Genomic DNA, 16,451 nt, shown 5'->3' on the forward strand with positions numbered 1-16,451 from the left:
AACAGCAAAGGGTAACTAATGAAATACCTCATCTTAAAAAGGAGGCAACTGTAAAGGTTCTTTGATGCTACTCAATCTAAATTACTTAAATTACGGGAACACAGCAAACAGTTGGGTATTTTTCAAGTGGATCAGCTGTTTCATAATGAGTAATTCTGAAATTCCAGTGGGAAATGAGATTGCATGGAGACAAACCTGTCAGTCAAAGAGTTGTTCAAATAAAGAGATTTTTTAAAGACGTCATTGTCAAGAGAAATCCAACATGAATTTGATCCRCAAGAGCWGTGATTAAAAGAARCCTAAGATAATGTTTTYCCCCCCCTTTCCGTCAAACATTMATGGTACTCAATTCACCTCAGGGATAAAAGAAACWGAAGAGGCTTGTTTACAAAAACGCCAATCARTTTTACATTAAGTTGCATGATGTTGAAAAATACTTACCATTGCCATTTTAACATTTTATTGGTTTTATTTCCTGACCTCTGCTTTTAAAATGCTCTCCCAATATTGTTTGATACTCTTAAAATCCTGTTAATTCAAATTCCGTTACTGACAAGTCTGTTTGTAGTAGTTATTTACCTCCAGTCTCAGCACCACTTTTACTCAGAGAAAGCCTATCCTTATGAGGGAAAATTCAGAATGAAGACAAATACTTCTTCATTTCCAGGCCCAATTTCAAGGTGAAACCCCCCTCCAAACGCCGAAATTGCAGTGGACTTTTTCTATCACAGTGCAGAGCCTACAGATTTCCGACTTTTTTGTTTTTATTTTTTTTTATTATTATGGACTGTTTCAGTAGCATGTAATTTTTAAAGGCTTCTCATTTACTCTCCGTGTGCGTTTCCTTCCTGCCTCTAGTCTCACAAAGGTGTATCAGAATTCGGTGGTGTTTTTTTTTCTCCCGGAAGAGAGACTTCCACACGGACCTGACAAGGTCCATATGAGCTCCACAAACGTACGCACATCCTTACTGCACTTCCTTTTACACGAAGCGTCTGCCAGCCGAAAAGCAACTCTTATTTCCGTTCTCTCCTCTGTTTTCGAGAACTTATGGCTCTCGAAAACAACTCACTGTTGCCTTCCACTCAGGATGGGTTTCACTTCACGGCTTTTACCCCACTGGCAGTGCGAGCCCGGGATCCGCCGTGGGCTGAGGGGGCGGGCGGGGCTGAGGGGGCGGTGGGGCCGCCCTTTCCGGCGGGGTGGAAGCGGCTGCGGGGCCGCGCAGGAGCCGGGCGGGCGCTCGGCCGGGGCTGGAGCCGGGGCTGGAGCTGCCGGCTGTGCCCGGGGCCCCGCCGGCATGAGCGGCGAGCGGCGGCGGCCGGGCCGAGCTCCGCACCCTTCTCTCGGGCCCGGCCCGGAGGTGGCTGCCGGGGCTCGGCGCGGGGTGCCGGCTTGGGGCGGTGACGCGGAGCGGTGCGGTGCGGGACGGAGCGCGGCGGAAAGGTGAGGCCTTCCCTCGCAGTGCGGGCACGGGGGGCCGAGCGCTGCGCCAAGCCTGCGTTGTTCTACCGTGAGGAGCGGGGATGAGAGAAATCGGGACGTGGAGTTCCTGGGAAGGGGATTCTGCCCTTCTGCTCCGCTCTGGTGACATCCTACCTGCAGTGCTGTATCCAGCTTTGGSGATATCAGCGCAGGAAGGACAGTGACCTGTTGGAGTGAGTCCCCTGTAGGGCCGCGAAGTTGATTAGGGAGATGGAGCACCTCTTCTCTGAGGAAATGCTGARGCAGTTGGGGCTGTTCGGACTGGAAAAATGAAGGCTTTGGGGTGATCTAGGTGTGATCTTCCAGTACCTGATGGGAGCCTCCAAGAAAAATGGAGAGGAACTTTTTACAAGGACACCCAGTGACCGGACAAGGCAGAATGGTTCCAGCTGAAATAGAGCAGGTTTGGATTAGAGATTAGGAAGAAATTCATTACCGTAAGAGTGGTGAGGCACTGAAACAAGGTTGCTGGAGAAGTTGTGAATGTTCCAGCCCAGAAAGTGTACAAGACTAGGCTGGGTAAAGCTCTGAGCAGCCTGGTGTAGTGGAAGATGTCCGTGCCCTCAGCAGGGGGRTTGGAACTAGGTGACTTTTAAACCCCTTCCAGGCCAGGCTGTTCTGTGGTTCTATGAACCCTAGTCCTGAGCTCTGTGCTATGGGACAGCTTTGTACATGGTTGGGCTCGAGTGCCGAAGGGCTGTAACATTTGTAAGCAAAGATTTGTTGTCCGTTCTAAGGTTCTAGGCTTTAACCAAGAAATAGAAACGTGTTGTGCAGTTTTAAGGTTTATAGAATGGATATTAGTTCTGTGAGCTCTGAGGTGYCCAGCCTGGGTAGCCACTAATTGTCTAGAACATGAATGGTGCAACTGCCAAGTAAACCATAACTTTTAGGAAATTTTTTGTGTCAATTTAAGATAAATATTTCTGAAAATTTACTATGTAAGCACCTCCTAAAGCTTTGGAGAGCTTTCTAGAATGGATTGTCGGCATCCTGTCTTGATACCTTGGGCATCATATTGGGAGACACAAAGATGGGAAATTTTTGTACTAAGCAATAGTCCTGGTGCAATGGATGAGAGTACCAGTTTGTAAAAATTCTTTTCTTGCAGGACTGAAACTTGTTTCTTTAGAATTTCTGTTAATCCTTGAGGTTTTAGGGGATAATGCACCTCAAGAATAGCAGGTGTGTTTAATCAGGGCACTAATTGTAGTGCAAGTTGTGTTTGAGGAACTGGCACAGCTTAGCCTTTGTAAGAAATGACRGTCAGGGGATTGAGTTAGAAAATAGCTTGGGTGCTATTGTATTTTACCAAATGGTTCTGGATTTTTTCCCTGTTTTTGAATAATTTATGTACCCTCTGAATCCTCAGAATGTAACATAACTGTTAAAATAGTGTCATTTTCCTAAAACATTTGCTTTTGTTCTGGGAGAGAAACTCTTCATATATTTCTCCATTCTTCAAAGCCAGGATAATCTTCAAGGATGGATGACAGAACCACCCAGCCTTTCTGCAGGTGCAGAAGAGGGAAAAGAGAGTGTTCCCACACAGCTGATGAAGCATAAAAATGAAGTTGGTGTTGCTTCTGAGGAACTTGGCTCCACAAATGCAGCTGCAGACCAGAAAGAGCAAACTACATCRGAAATAAGACAAGGCTGTGTATACAGAAGTAGTTGGAGACCTGAGAAGACAGATATGATTCAATCTGTTGTGCTGGATCAGGAGGCATCTAGGAACTGTGAACTATATGTACCAATGTCTAGTAATCGTTCAGCAGTGGAGTCATCTGAGGAGAGGTAAGGGTTTATTTTTAAAAATATATTAACAGTTTTCCTATAGAAAGGGAGGGTACTTACAGTTTATTAAGGTAAATTCCTGAATTTTTTTTCCTTGATATCTTTGGTTCAGCAAAATCTGATTAGCTAGTTCAACAATTTAAGTATWTACATAGAACTTTTTGAACTGTTTTTTTTTTCTTTTGTGCATGCATGTTTTCATTTAAACATTCATTTCCACCTCTTAATTTGTTTTCWCTATATTTGTTAAATATTTATGTGAACATGAATGAGGAACGGCTTTAGTTTCCACATTCTTGTTTCCACAGAATTACTTAACAATTTCTCTGCTACCACAATGTTGTGACATATTTTCATCTCTGGAATGTTAGTGCCTATGCAGATGGATTGCACRTCTTGGCTACCTGGATTTCAAAACAACTCTTGAATTGCAGTACCTTGTTTACTCTGGATGTTAATCTGTCATGTTCTCAGTCTGTTTTGTCAACTCCCTGAAAGAAGGTGGTTTAATAATACCTGCAGAGGGGACATGACACTGCTTCCTTTASACTAAACTTCCCCTTTCTTGAGTAATCTCACTAGCTTAGTCAGTTTGAGCACTTTTGTTGCATTTTACACTGAATGTATTCAAGGCTGTATTGCAAATGAAGAACTCTCCTGCCCTGACACCCTGTGGGATCCCCGTAGCAGCAGGTTTCTTCATGCTCAGAGGGGCAAGTTGTCACTTTACATTTTAAACCCTTAGCTAAGATAAGCTTGAGATTGCTTCTGACAGATACCAAGATGGGTGGGTTTTTTTCATAGTATTTTCAAGCAAGGATAAGTATTCTGAAAGTCTTCACAGACCTGAATGGACTTCAAACTGCTGAGAAATTAGGCTTTGTCCAGTGTCATATAGTAAAGTGAATATAGACCTGAAACAAATATTTCTATGATCTTTCTTCTCACCAGATAGTACTATGTGTAATACCTACTATTATATCTATTGTTTCACTTTCAGTTAATAATTTAGTGTTGTTAAAAATGACATTTCAAGCAGCTACTTGAGCACTTGAGTAAAAAACTGAGCTAGTTTTATATGACAGCACAGCAGATGAGTTTCCGAGTATTAACCTGCATTACCCTTTATCCTAATGATTTTTTTTTTCTCAATGGAAATATATGCAGATCGTTTGAGTAAGCTGGTTTGGATATAAAGAAAAAGAAATACAGAGCCACCATTTAGCAGTCTATCYTTTTAAGTTTAATGAAAGTAATCCAATTACCATCTGGCTACATTAAACCCTTTCTTGCAGTCATCCTAATTGCTTGTCCTCTCCTAGGGATGTAAGATGTGGCAGGGTCACTACCTTAATTTCTTCCTAGTCTTTTGCAGGCAGACTGTGGTTTGGATTTGAGGTGTTCTTGGGGAGTAGATTAGAAGCTACTAACTGTAGTGGGCAGTAAAAAATAACCTTGCAGCCTTTTTCTGCCTATGTACTTTCTTCAAAAAACTGACTTTCGATGTCATCTTCTCTTAGTGGTAAGCCTAAAACATACTAATATGTTTGGTGACATACGTTTTTTAAGTATTCTAATTGTGAAGCCGTGAGTACTTTTTAGAAATTTATTTGCTAGATGCAGTTATATGACAAACACCTCTCAAGAATGGAATGAGCAATTTAGTGTCAGTTTTTTGAACATCATATGGACCTTCGTTCTCAAAAGTAATGTTCACATCCTAGAACATATGCTAGCCTGTGCATAAAAACTGTATTATTGTAGGGTATCATTTCCTCCCTCATGGTCATAACTTGACTTCAGAATGTCGTATATAGGCTCAAATGCAGCTGTTTGACTCTTATGACAACATACCTTGGCCAAAAAGCCCATATTATTTGAGGAAGAAATGTTTCTCTGTATTTCAGCCTGCCTGTAGGCTGCAGTTTGGATCATGGTGGAAATTCTCCTTTGAGTTAATAACATTTAAACTAGATGCAGGTAGTTGGCAACTTTTCATTGTATTCTGTCATGTATTCTGCTCAGTACTGGGCAGGTTGGTCAGTCCCAGTGATGTTGATGATACAAACCCTATTGAGTAATGTGTTCTTAGTTGCATGCATAAGTTGCATTATTCATAAATGCAACAGATGTGTTGGCTTGTGTCTTTTGCAAATTTATATTGTAAAATTTAAAAACACAAAGGGTCTTTTTATCTATTCAGCCAGAGAAGAGAAATTCAGACAATGATTTATTACCAACCTAGTGTCATAGATATGGGAGGGGAACTGTTGAGAGGGTTTTTTAAACTTTTCTCTTTCTGAAAGCTAGTGTTGGTTCTATGAAAATGTGTAAGATGGAAAGCAAATTGAGTTGAAAAAAAAAGGTAGAAAAACTTAAATACTTTTCTGAGTTGTAAACAGGGGAGAGGTTGAAAAAGAGAGTAAAATTTGTGCTGTTACATGAAGTATGTATTGATTTTTATTGCAGTGAGGAGGACATGTATCGTGATGAAGAAGAAATTCAGAGAGAGAAAATACTACTTTGTGAAGCAAAYTCATCAGGTAAAATTGAAATTTGTRTTAAGTTTCAAATGTTATATTGCRACTCACTGTAGCACTGATGTGTGTTGTCTTGACACCCTCTCTTCTGGGGCTTTTGTGCACAGATGTCTGTRCAATAGCAGTTACTTATGACAGAGTTCATAGTACAGTTTAATTCACAAAAAGATCAATTCTCTGTAAAATTAATTGCTCATAGTATATCATTCCCTGTGTTTTTGTAGTTACTTTACGAGTGRATATGAGTTCTTTGGAAAGCAGTCATATAGTCTGTGTTATGAGTGCTGTGCTTGAGAATTACTCATAATCATCATAGCAGCATCTGTTGTTGGGATGCCTTGATAASCTCAGTATAGTCTGGTTTTGGGATGAAGGCTGTTGGGATTCCAAGGCAAAACTATCTCTTCTTTCTGCTACTGTTACTGATTTRCTCTGAAAGATGCCTCATCTTTCTTGATAGTCTGGCTGCTGTATGAATTTTCTGCTTGCTGAGAAAATGAAGAGTACTTTACTGATTTCTCCTCTTTGCCAATTAATTTTTGCAGAAGAGAGGAACAGAGTATTCTCTGTCTTGTTGAACTACATCATTACTTTTCCTCATGTGTAATTTTCAGAGCAAACTGATTTTATCCCCTCCCATAGTAATAATTACTTAGTAGCTACAGGTTGTGCTGCCARTTTCATTTGGCACTAATGTAATTTTAAAGTGATAGTGTATGTAGAAATTTGATGTGCTTTCTGCCTTGTTCTGTTTTCTGTATAATGTTGCATATTCTATTTTCACAGAACATAAGCCAAGTGTTTCTCCTGAAATGGACATCATGGAGTATTGCGCAAAGGAATGGAGAGGAAATACACCAGTAGCAAAAAGAATGAGAAAGGTAGCAGGTCTATTTTAGTTGAATTTCGTTAGGCTCTTTGGTTTTGATTGTATGTTTGCTGCATGATTTCCTATGGGGTCAGTCCTTTAAGACAGGAAATGCAGAAGCAGTATTGTACATTGGGAGGTCTTAGAAGTGGTTGACAACCAGCAGATGCTTTTCTTTGTGCTCATACCAAATGTRTTTTTAATAAAGCTACTTGCTGATAGTTTAGGAGTTTGATTAATACAGTCCTTTGTTACTGTTTTCAGTTGAAGTTCTATATTTCGTTTAAGGCCATAAAGTGCTAATTTTTTGGACTATTGAAGTACAGAGCTGATTACCAAATTTTTGGACGGAAGGCGGATAACTGAAATTGGTGAATTCCATGGGTTTTCTTATATTTTTCTTCAGATTTTTTTTCCCAGTTTTTGAACTAATTTTCTTATATTAATCTTGAGCTAGAATGGTAGAAAAGAAAGCACAGTTGTTTTGTTGCTTGAAAATTAAGCAATATGTATGAGTCAACATAAAAAATATGTTACAAAAATCAAAAACTCCCCATGCCACCCTGAAGAGGATACTGTGARAAATACAGACACAAAGGGCATTGGCCCTTGCCAGGGTAGCTGAGCTACAGAAGCTGCATTTCAACATCGTGGCTTCTGCTGCAACTGCRTATGGGAACAGCAGGGAGGGAACAAATGTGCTGAGGCACATGTCAAGATATTTCAGTGTAAACACAAACTTTCCCTGAGGCAGAAACAAACTACATGTGACATGTATTGGGTAAGTAGTATTAACCATTGCTGAAATTTCTTTTTAAGCATGATGTGTAGCCTTGTGTRTGTTTGATATTTTTTGGAAATCTAAGTCAGTTAGCTACCCAYATTTCAATGATGTTTATGTTCTGGCATCGAACAAGTGCCTCAACCAATTATCTATTAGATTTCTTCAGTTTGTTGTTTTCAAAGCATAATTTTAATATAAAAACATTTGAAYTTCCAAAAGGGGTAGTGGGTCAAGCTTTTCTTTCTTTTTTTTTTTAAATAGGATTAGGATTTGGATGATAATATTCCAATATGTCTTATGTTACCAGTATGTGATGTCACAATGTTTTATTAATGCTTTCATGTTCTTTGGGTTTTTTGTTTTTCTAGGGGTATGAAGCAGTTGCTCAGAAGTTTGCATCTATAAGGAGAATACGAGGTGATAACTATTGTGCTTTCAGAGCAACYCTTTTCCAAGCATTAAGCCAAGCTACCCAGTTGCCAAGGTGGCTGCAGAGTGAGGATTTTACTATGGTATGTGTCAAATTGATCTTCTGACAGTAGGGTAATATTGAGTCTAACCTATTTGATAATTACATGACCTCATWTCTCTATTACGCAGTATATATGCTCACTTTTCACTGTCCCCTGAGAAGTTGTCATGTTCAAGATGGTTGTTTGTGCACAGTGATTCTTTCAACTTGGAATAGAGTCTAGGTGCCCTTGGTTTCCAGTTSATAATGTATATAAATGTTACTGTAATGTCAATTGTAATGTGACTTGTGTATCCTTATCTTGCCCTCTTGGTTTCTTCTTACTGCATATAATGTGGCAATAAGAGGTTTTCCTGGAAACAGCTGGCAATAACAAAAAATATGGACAATTTATTCTAACATTTGAGGAACCCCCAGCTTTTCAAAATTACAGTTTCTATTCTTCTGTGCTATATATGGTTTCTCTAGAAAGCAGAATAACAAATTGGATGCTGTAGGCTTTGCAGAATGTGTGTCATAAATGTCGCTTAAAATAAGCATAAGAGCAACTCCAACGTGACATGAAGAACAGCTCTTGTGGAGCACTGATATATAAGAAAAGCAAGGTATCTTCCTACAAGTAGAAGAAGAATATTCCAGAAGTTTTCTTGTGTCAACAATGTTGGTATTGATGAACATGAAAAACGTTTAAGAAGCTGCCTACACGAAAGCGAGCCACTTGAGTAAGGTTGCAGTTGTCAGGATACTGCTGAGAATGTGCATGGTGAATGTTTGATGCAGACTCAGTGTACAGAGTAGCAGCCCAGGTAGAATCACGCTGCTCTGTACTATCTTTCTGTATAACTTTAGAGGACATCTGAAAATTTCACATTCTGGCCACTATCATTGTTAAGTAAATGTCTAGTGATTATATTTTTGTACTTACTGATAAAAATAGTTCTGTGCTTTACTGCMAGTACATTGCAAAATGGTTTCCTTTTTGTAAAAAAACACATTCAGCTGTCAACCATTTCCACATTATTAGACTAAAGAACATARTTTTCCCACTGCTGCTTTAAAGAGCATGCAAACTTTTTTAAAATTATGTACTTTGAAGTTTTTAATGATGTTCATCTCTTTTTTTTTTGCTACTGATTCATAGAAGAAAATGTCAAATGATAATCAACAATTTTTGAAAAAGGTGTACCCCTACAAAGCAAACTTAACTGAAATGATAAATTGCATCAAAGCAGAAGGCACGTAAGAGAAATGTGTATGGTGACAGCTGGCAGTACAAATATTTTTTTTGTTTTCTTCTTGTTTTTAATTTTAAATGGTGATTACAAGCACATGTCTRGTTGTAGAAGCATATAATTTTTGARTATTTAGTTCTGTGTCCATTTAGCATATGATGCCAGGCTGAGGGAAGGTGTGTGTCTATCTGACACATACTTGGTTGCCATTAAAGAGAACATATTACAAGTTTGGAGTCCCAATAAACTGAAAATTGGCTGGTAGTGGCTGGTGGCCTGCTCTAGACAAGTATTTAATCCATTGTGAGACACAAGTTGGTCTTCCAGTTCGAGTGGTAAGTTGGGTTAATAGATGAGGGTACAAAACTGGATATGCAACTGCCAGGAAGGATATCCTTAAGGAGAAGTGTAAAAGCTCTGAACTGAACAGGTATAGCAAATGAGTAGTAAAAGGAGCACTTCWGAGGCTAAAGCATGATCTGATGCGTCAGCTAATTTCCAGGTTGTTTTCTTCTTTAATAAAATACCTATCTCAGACTGTTTGAATTGTGCTTCCTGAAAAGGAAATGCAGTTTATGTGTTCTGGACGAAGTAGTTTGCAGTCCACCAAGACTTCTGGATTATCTGATGGATGCTGTCTTCTGTTGGTTCAGGGACACTTTCAAACACAATCACTTCCATCTATCTGTTGTGGGGGAGTGTTTTAATTAAAAAACAACAAACCTTCAAAATAAAACAACAAACAAAAAAGAAGGCCTGAGAATAGTGAATAATTTTTCCAGTGTTCATGTGTTTGTTAGATCTGCAAATAGTAATAGACCAGCATTCTGATGGTTACCCAACAAATATTATAAATAGCCAGTTGTGTTTGGCTATGGTCATCTTACTGTGATGTGTTCAGAAGAACATATGATGCATTGTTTTAAGGTGCAAAGTGTTAAAAATATATATATATATGCCGCTTAGTGGCTTTCCCTTTCCAGACTTTTGACTTAAGCTGCCTTTTCTTCTCYCAATTTCCAGCTTCCTGAAAACTTGCTGAGCAAGTATGACTGGATCAAGCAGTGGCAGCTGAAACAGAAACCTGGCAAGAAGATGGGAGAAATAAGTGATGAAATAAAAGAGTATTTAATACTTCTAAGGAAAAAGGTTGGAAAAGTATTTGATATTCTTTGATCACTTGTAAATAAGAAAAGTGACGAAGAGTTTTGAATGTAGTGAATTTAGCATAAGGATGCATTCAGTAGTGAAAGTCCCTTTTCTGTATGCATACTTCAAAAMAATTGAGTAGAGGATGCTGTTCAGATATGTGAGAGGTGTCTGATCTTGCACTACTTAGAATAGCTGGAATTAATTTGCAGGCAGCTCTGTAGAAAACTTAATTCGACAGACTTCAATTAAGAAATTAATSTGACAGAGTAGCTTTTTGCCTCTATTATTCCTTTTATTTATTTGAAGGAATGATGTGTWCTATGGACAAATCCTTTTCCTAGCTGGATGAGGTTAAGGGAAGAAAAATACAGAACAACACTGAAGTAATTTCAAAGGAGTAGTTTTTGTTCCATTTTTGCACACTTTAATTCTAGGTCATGAGAATATGATTATGGCCTTAAGTGTTCATACCATATTCCCTACTTCATGGTCTCTCCCTCTTGAAACTCTGGAACCTACTAAAAAATTTTCAGTTGTTCCTGTCTTACTGTGAATGCAAATTCTCTTTTTATGAAGGCTTTTAAGAGTATTTTGAATACTGCATTCAGCAGCTTGAGGGTTGGAATGAAATACGCATTCTGAGTAACAGAAATGTAAAGAATAGGAAGTATGTAGGATTTATGGGGCAGGAGATAAATAGGTTATTMCCTCAATGCTTACTGTCCCATGACAATATTTGTTCCGCCACCTTGCAACAATTGTCAGCATCCCCTCTTTTTGCTTTGCTTACAGATCAATTTAAGCAAAATCAAACTAAGTCATCCTGACCTTGATAGGGGTAGAGTTGTGGAAATATTCTTGTTTTTGAAAAGGCACAAAGCCCTTCATAAGTTAAATTCTGAGTGCTTGTGCTGAGCATCTGACAACTCAAAAGTGGCCTTTTGCAGCTCTCACAGGATGATGGCTGTTGATTTRTGTTGTGTGTGATGGCTTGTTGGTTTGCTTTTTTTTTAGTGGAAGAATATAAGTGAAATAAAGAGTCCCACTGAGAAACAAGAAGCTTGTGATAAATTGTTTAAAAATGAAGAYGAGGAGTATAGTCTCTATGAAGCGCTGAAATTTTTGATGCTTAACACTGCCATTGAATTATACAACGCCGATAAAAATGGAAGGAGAGTGCCTGTCTTCTCCTGGCTCCTGTTTGCACGGGATACATCCAGCAACCCTTGTCAGTTAATGCATAATCACTTGAATCATATTGGTCACAGTGGAGGCCTTGAACAAGTAAGGAAAGATTGTTCCTAAAGTGTTATTTTCCTGTTTCGGAGATTTTAGTTTCAAGTAGTTTCACGCAGCTTTTGTTGGGCTGACTAAGTGGTGTGTGTTGTGCTGTCTGATCTTTTGTTGGGATAAATGTATTAGAACTGTTTGCTTGTAGTGAGTCTGTAAAGACTTTCCTCTGACACACGTTTTTGKCTGGTGGCTGACAGGGAGCATTCCTTGGAAAGAGGGGTTTCTATTAATAGAATACTTTTAATAATCTCTTAGATTTAGCTTTTTAAGAAATACTATGATAAAAGCTAATACTCAAGTTAGGAAGAGAAGACCATATATAGTGCATATGCTTGGTGAATTCTGGTAAGCTAATGATAATTACTGATTTATACATGACTTAAATGAAAAATGGGGCAAAAAAGCCCCAAGCCAAAATGTCTGAGTAGTCTAAAAGATTCTAGAAACATCCATTTTAAAAAATCCMATTGAATTCGTTACAAGTTGGATACTGCACTTAAAATCTCTACCTAATTGTAATTATAGAAATGTGGAAGTTTTGGTTTTATTTTTTGTCTTAAAAATCTGTCTACTGCAGTATAGATGAGACAGTTGCTGTTTCTGTGAAAATTGGTGAATCACTGGTGACTTTTTTGCTGCTCAATTTAGTCCAGAAGTTATGTTGCCTGTTTTTGTGCTGACTAGATTTTTTCATTTCAGTAAGATTCTTTGTAAACTATTATTTAGAATAGGATATGCTTGCCACTGTAGTAGACAAGGTAGAAGAGTTTTACAGCTTCTTTTCCTGAATTCCGTCTCTGGTCAACAGGCTTTGTAAGGGCTTTCCATTTACTTTTTATTTGGCTGGAATGTTCAAAGTACCCTGTAAGAGTGAGAGGATAATTGCCTAAAACTTGCTCTTGTCTGGTTTTAAGTGACTCAACAGGCTGAATACTGATACGAGAGAATGTCTTTCCTACCTGCTTGCAGCAGTAGGGAAGTGAGACTCTCTGTGTTAAGTATTTTTTCTTTCGGATTTTTTTCCTGCTATGCCATTGTGGGTCTGAAGAATTTCTTGTTAAATGCATTGTGTCAGAGAGGTGTATGATGGAAATACTGAACAAGAGATGCCTTCTCACTTCATAAACTTTTTCTTTGAAAAATTATATCTGATAGATATTAGTTTTATAYTTTTGTGAGAGGAATCATGTATAAGGTATGTTGAATTTTTCACTTATATTTGCTTTCTCCCAATGTAGGTGGAAATGTTTCTTCTTGCATATGCTCTGCAGTATACCATCCAAGTGTACCGACTCTATAAGTACAGCACTGATGAATTCATCACGCTTTACCCCAATGACCCGGAGGAGGACTGGCCTGTGGTGACTCTCATAACTGAAGATGATAGACATTATAATATTCCAGTCAGAATGTGCCAAGAGACAATGCTGTAAACAAGTGAGTTTTGTCAGACAGACTTGTGCTGCGTGTGGAGGTTTTCCACGCTATTTTGAAACAGGACGATGACAGAATCCGTATGATTAAATCTACACCTTGAAATCTGTGTTTTGGAAGTTGACATCTGAAATAAAATATCAAATAGGCACTATCCTAAATAGCAAAAATTTTGCAAGCATGGCTTTGTTTCCATTAAAAAAAAAAAAGGAAGCTCCTGCAGTCCTTTTTTTGAAGGACTTACTCTGAATAGAATTGCGAGAACTATAGATTTATTCTTTTTATTTCTTTTAATGAGGTCAGTGGCAGAACATGAGCTAACCTTTTGCTCCCCAAAATAATGGCAATTGAAATTTCTGGGAAAGTAAAGTGGCAGTGTCTTGGCTAATATTTGTAACAGTGCTTAGGAGCAGTTTATACAAATCTTGGGTCTCTGGAAGTAATACAATTCTTTTGCAGTTAGAATTTAATGCCTGCCATGGTTTATGCTATAAGGAGATGTTACTTAAAGTTTTCTACTGCTTTGAGTTGTTTTTTTCCTATATGAGTGTCTCTTACTTAGAGCCAGTTGTTGCATTGAAAATGAGCTGCTCTTCCCCTTTCAACCTGTGGAGAGGAACGTGGCAAATGTGATAAGGGAATATAAAAGTTGTTGGATAGTCACAAATTCAAAGACTACACAGAATTCCCACTTATGACAGCTGATRGGAGATACCCACATGCCTGATAGCTTCCATGTCTGTTCATGTTATTGCTCCTGTAGTGTTAATCCTCTCTGGCAGCTGCTCTGGAGAACATGAGGATTGTTATTTGGGCAGGGAGTGCAGTAGATGGAAACTAACTTCTGGTGCAATTTACTCCTCCMAAGAGTGGAGATGTGGGAGGTTCTGTTTCTGCTTACAGTTATTCAGTATGCTTTAAACKGAAAGGATACCAAATGTATCAGATGCTGGAAGTGCTGACAAACCTTTAAAATAATTAAACAATGAAGCATTCAGTTTTTAGGTTCAAGCGGAAGTATGTTCTACAGATGACTTTTTGAACAAGAGAGTGAAAGCTGATTTAACTGAAATGCTGGTCATACAAAGGTCACTTGAGTTCTCTTAGAAGGCCTTACGTAAATGGGATAAGGTTATAAAGACTTYACATTAGAATTTTYKGGAGAAAACGGCATGCAAAATTCTTCTGTTCTAGTTGAAATTAATTTGTTAACTATTATTGTGAAAGGTAATATACACAATGAAAATGTGTATTCACTATGTTTTAAAATGTGTTTTAAACACATTAATGAGKCTTATCATGTACTCTGTTATATTTGTCATGTTTTTGTTGCCTTCTAAATAAATTAGTTTGTTACTGCAAGTTTCTGGGAGCTACAAGGGAATAAACATAAATTTAATTCATCTGACAGCATTTTGTTTCTTGTTTTATGGCCTGTTTTCTGCCTTGCTTTATATTTTTAATGTTTTGATTTTTGAAATCCATGTTGAAGTTCGTTTATTCATGAAAGTTGCAAAGTATAGTTACCCATGTAAAGTAGGCTGYTTGCACATGGGCAGCAAAGCCAAATAATTCCCTGTATTGCTGTTATCCAAGAAAAGCTGAAGAGGAGCAAAAATAAGTTTAGCAAATGACAACTCTGATAGAAGTTATGTAGTTATTCTTTAATTGACTGAGATTATCAAATTGTAGTATGTTCTTAAGATTTAACACCTTTTTGAAAAAGGTATTGTTGCACATTTAGAGCAGTAATTCTGAATGTATGACAAAAGCCTCTAAAGCAGAGGCCTTATAGGGGCTGAGTTTGTAGCCATTAAGACTGGAAACATTCAAATCATTGCTTGTATCTTGAACTGGGAAGGTGGGAGTGGGCACAAGGTGCTTAAGTCATATTGTATGTATTTTTCACTAAAAACTTTTGATGTCTACACAAAGTTTTGTTTTACCTTTATTCTGTTTCTTAGTAAATTACAAAGCTAATGGATGCCTGGTTCTGCAGCCGGCAATCTGTCCGAGCTCAGGCTGGGTGTGGCTCGGAGAAGCTTAACAGTGTCCTGTGGGAGTCACCAGGACCTGGTGTGTTTGGTTCAGGACTGTGCTTTTATTCAGATAGTTGAGCCAAAGCTTGGCCAGCTCTTGGCCAAAAGTATTTTTGCATGACAGCAACAGCTCTCTCATCAAGARCTAGTGAAGGAGGGTGGAGAGCAACATGGGAACTTTTATCTCACCTGGRTGGTGAATGTGGTCAGGGAACCGAGTAGATATTGAAGGGAAGTGGGGAGAGGGAGCTCTTGCACTGTATATTGAGTGCAGGGCTCAGTTCGTCATCTTGTGTCCCTGGTATATAAATAATGTTGGCTGTGCAGCTCCTGTATCTTGATTTCTTCTGGACATAATTGCCATTTGTTTTTGTAGTATGCTAGCTGGCAGTACAGGACCAAGAATGTCTGAAGATGGCCAAATGTACTTCATGAATGCTCCTTTTTTTGCTTAATGTTGGAAGATGACAGGCAGCATGTTCTGGAAGSTTGCTGCAATGAATATTTGTGCTGTGACATCGACTCATGTGCTCCAAGCCAGACATGTTGAAAGAATATGTCCATTTATGAATTTCTTGAGGAAGAACTTCAAGCACTCAGAAATGAGAATGTTATTAATTCCACAGAGCTGAAAGTGGAGCAGGAAAAGTGCAGCATGTTAGAGKCCTCTCAAAGAAGTTGGCTCTCTAGTCCCCTTTCCCCAGAGCATTCATTTCTGGCTGGGTGCTGATGAGTTCTCTTACCTCTATTCATAACTTCTCTGTAAATTGTCAGGATGGCAAAATAAAACACCCTGAAATGTACTGAGCCATTGAAGAACTGGTCAGTCATGACAAAATTGTTTTATCAGGGCTGTTGGGAGAATACTGTGGCATGCTGAGGAAGGAAGGGTGCACTGAATGTGATCACCAGCTGTCTCTCCTCTAGGGGATTGTTTGCCAAATTTCCCCTTGTTGGAATTGTGGGGTTTGGGGTGGTGTTCTTAGACCCATGCCCACCAGGTCTTTGATGGGATACRTTTCTTTTGGGCTGTTGCAGCAGTCAGCTGCTGCAACGGCTGTAGTAGGTGGTCTCTGCACATGCTCTTAAGTGTCAGGYTTYMAGTCTGAAAAATAYAATTTTTTAAAATTGAAAAAACCCMAAACCCTCATTTTATTGAAATTAGGTTTTTATGTAGGCTGAACATGGTGGGTATTTTCCTGCCCCCCATCTCTCTAGAATCAGATAATTCTTCAAGTGTTTGTGGCTCGCTGGGATGGGACAGAATTCAGACACGGCCCTTGTAGGATCTTGTGCACCCACACAACTTATATTAAAAAAAAAAAAAAAAAAAAAAAAATAAACAGTGATTTAAC

General features: G+C 38.7%; 1 protein-coding gene across 2 annotated transcripts; it reads left to right on the top strand.

Annotated features, from left to right (window-relative positions):
* The first annotated feature begins 1,261 nt into the window (after positions 1-1,261).
* OTULIN (OTU deubiquitinase with linear linkage specificity) lies at positions 1,262-14,944 on the top strand. 2 transcript variants are annotated; one of them, XM_057390379.1, is made up of 8 exons: positions 1,262-1,446; positions 2,953-3,282; positions 5,752-5,825; positions 6,609-6,703; positions 7,843-7,986; positions 10,202-10,327; positions 11,345-11,614; positions 12,862-14,944. In XM_057390379.1, the coding sequence occupies exons 1-8, from the start codon at positions 1,301-1,303 to the stop codon at positions 13,054-13,056; spliced, it is 1,380 nt and encodes a 459-aa protein (XP_057246362.1). In that variant the 5' UTR covers positions 1,262-1,300; the 3' UTR covers positions 13,057-14,944. The 2 variants fall into 2 exon arrangements, with proteins under 2 accessions (XP_057246362.1, XP_057246363.1); XM_057390380.1 differs by having other exon boundaries at positions 1,384-1,446; positions 2,957-3,282; positions 12,862-14,943.
* Positions 14,945-16,451: the final 1,507 nt, after the last annotated feature.

This window comes from Malurus melanocephalus, unplaced genomic scaffold (genome assembly GCF_030028575.1).
Source record: "Malurus melanocephalus ecotype Western Australia unplaced genomic scaffold, MMel_1.1 scaffold_25, whole genome shotgun sequence".
NCBI classification, from domain to species: domain Eukaryota; kingdom Metazoa; phylum Chordata; class Aves; order Passeriformes; family Maluridae; genus Malurus; species Malurus melanocephalus.